We start from the raw sequence: 2,236 nt of genomic DNA on the forward strand, positions 1-2,236 counted from the left end.
CACACTGCCGACCCATGTTCATCTTGGAGTCAATGACGACTCCAACATCCTTTTCCGCCTCTGTGCTGACAAGAGGGGAGCTCCCCAATCTGTAGGTATGGTGCCGGTTGTTCCTCCCCAGGTGCATCACCTTGCACTTGTCTGTGTTGAAACCCAACCTATTCACATCTGCCCATGAGCTGGGCCACTGGTGGTGGAACTGCCAGTGCAAAGTGGGGCAGGAAGCACTCTGTAAACCCGTCCCCGCACGCAGGTCAGAGTGGCAAGGGTACACGAGCCCAGCTTTCCCTCTTCTCACAGGTCACCTCCCTGGGGCCTCGTTCCAGCATCAAGTGGCATCTTCACAGCTGGCACTGGGAATGGTCCCCTCAGCTGGGAGCTCAGTGCACTGAGGGGCTCAGGTTACCCAGGCAGGCAAGGGAAACAGGCATCAAAATGGACAACCTGCAAACCAGCCTCCAACTGAGGCTTACGTCAGGCACAAAACCCAGCAGCAAGAGGGGTTTTAACAGAACCACCAGGCAATCCTACTCCCCTGTGCAAGGCAGGTCTTTCTCCAGGCCATTCTGTCCCCAGCCTGCCCACAGGTCCCTACCCCAACCCTGGCACAGACGCGGCTCGCAAGGACTCACCAGCAGAGGTGGCGGCAGGAGCATCGGGAGTACGGCCATAGTGCGCCATCAGCTTGAGTTTGGTCTCCTGCTTCCTGTGCTTCTTGCCTGTGTAGTGCTGCTTGGCCATGAGTGGGTTGTTGAAGGTAGCATGACAGAGGCTGCAAAACTTGTCTGGGTCAGCCGTGCACTTGGTCTCCTCGTTAGAGGGCACTGTGGCAGGAGGGAGCTGAGCGGGACATTTCTGTGAAGGTGTAGCAACTGGGGAGCAAAGCCCAGCCCTGTCAGCGATGGCTGGCACAGCCGCTGCGCCACACTAAACAGTACCCACGGGCACTGCTACCGGGGCAGGGAATGCCCACAGCGCAGCTCAGACCAGAGTCTCCGTACAGGGGTTGCATGCCTCCTCCTCTCACCCCACGTCAGACTCGCATGGCCACACTGTGCCCCTCCGAGTCAGCCAAGGGGATTCTCCTGGGTCAGACCTGCAGCTTCCTTCCAACAGACCTGGCCCCGCAGCGAGCAACAGGCATGTTTAAAGGCCACTGGGAACAAGTCGCCTTCCAGCCACAAGCATGGTCTGGGCAAAGGAGAGGGGGATGGAGACAGAGCAGCTGTTCAGCAGGCAGCTCCGAGAGAGAACAGAGGTTGGGTGTAAAACCTCATGCCTCCGCACCCTCAAGGGTTCCCTCCATGCACCATGGGCCCTGCCAGCATCCCTTTCTACCTCTGCTCGGGTGATCCAAGGCCAGGCCCCAAATGCGAGGGGACGAGCTGGCAAAGTCAGCTCTCTCCCAGGACACAACAAGCACAAGACCTGGGCCATCTGGTTGCTCTGCACGATGACTCCTCCTCCTGGGAAAGCTCTGGCCAAGCCATGAGGGCCAGGCGCAGAGAGGGAGCGGAGTCTTGCTGGCCCACAAGGCTCCCGACTTCTGACAGCTTGTGCCATCAGAAGGCTTCACGGAGCACCGGACGCCCCAAAGCCTCCGGGCCGCAAGACGCACGGACCCTGGGGCGAGCTGGAGGGGAAGGCTCCTGGCTTGGCCGTGCCCACCCAGCCCCCTCAGCAGTGCTCTGGCCCACCGTACCTTCCGCTTTGGGGGCTTGCTGCTTCAGCTTCAGGTTCTTGGCATGTGTCTTGCCTAGATAGTGAGACATGGCCACAACAGGAGAGGAAAAGGTCATGTTACAGATGGCACAGCACTTGTTCCTGTCTTCGCCGTTGCTGCTCTCCTGTTTGCAAGAAGAACACTGAGGTTTGCGCATCGGACGAGACCAAGACAGCGGGCAGCTCAAGGCGTGAGCTCAGGGCAGGCGGCTGGCGCCTCCGCGGGGCAGCTCTAGAGCCCCCCTCGCCTGGCCCGACCACCACCACCACGCTGCCCCGAGGCGCCGAGGGCCGGGCCAGGGGCTGACGTGAGGGACAGTGCCGAGAGTGCTGCCGGCGAGGCGTCCCCACGCGCTCAGGGGAGCCGCACCCCCCGGGGCCAAAGCGTGCGGCCGTCACGGTGCCCAGCGAGCCCCCGCGCGCCGCACCTGCTTGCTCTCCAGCTTCATCTTCTTGCCGTGCGCGAGCTCCACCTCGCCGTGGATTGCCATGTAGCGCCGCACCTTGTTGGCGT

At 61.5% G+C, this 2,236-nt stretch overlaps 1 protein-coding gene across 1 annotated transcript in view; it reads right to left on the reverse strand.

Moving 5' to 3' along the window:
• Window positions 1-2,230, reverse strand: part of ZNF346 (zinc finger protein 346) — a 7,406-nt gene extending 5,176 nt beyond the window's left edge. Inside the window, exons 1-3 of the mRNA XM_019506043.1 lie at window positions 2,151-2,230; window positions 1,703-1,847; window positions 633-872 (exon numbers count right to left, since the gene is read on the reverse strand). Coding sequence (XP_019361588.1) covers window positions 633-872; window positions 1,703-1,847; window positions 2,151-2,213 — 448 coding nt within the window. The 5' untranslated portion in view covers window positions 2,214-2,230. The remainder of the gene's footprint in view (window positions 1-632; window positions 873-1,702; window positions 1,848-2,150) is intronic.
• Between the last annotated feature and the right edge of the window lie 6 nt (window positions 2,231-2,236).

Source organism: Gavialis gangeticus, unplaced genomic scaffold (genome assembly GCF_001723915.1).
Source record: "Gavialis gangeticus isolate Ggan-Ray unplaced genomic scaffold, GavGan_comp1, whole genome shotgun sequence".
Classification (NCBI taxonomy): domain Eukaryota; kingdom Metazoa; phylum Chordata; order Crocodylia; family Gavialidae; genus Gavialis; species Gavialis gangeticus.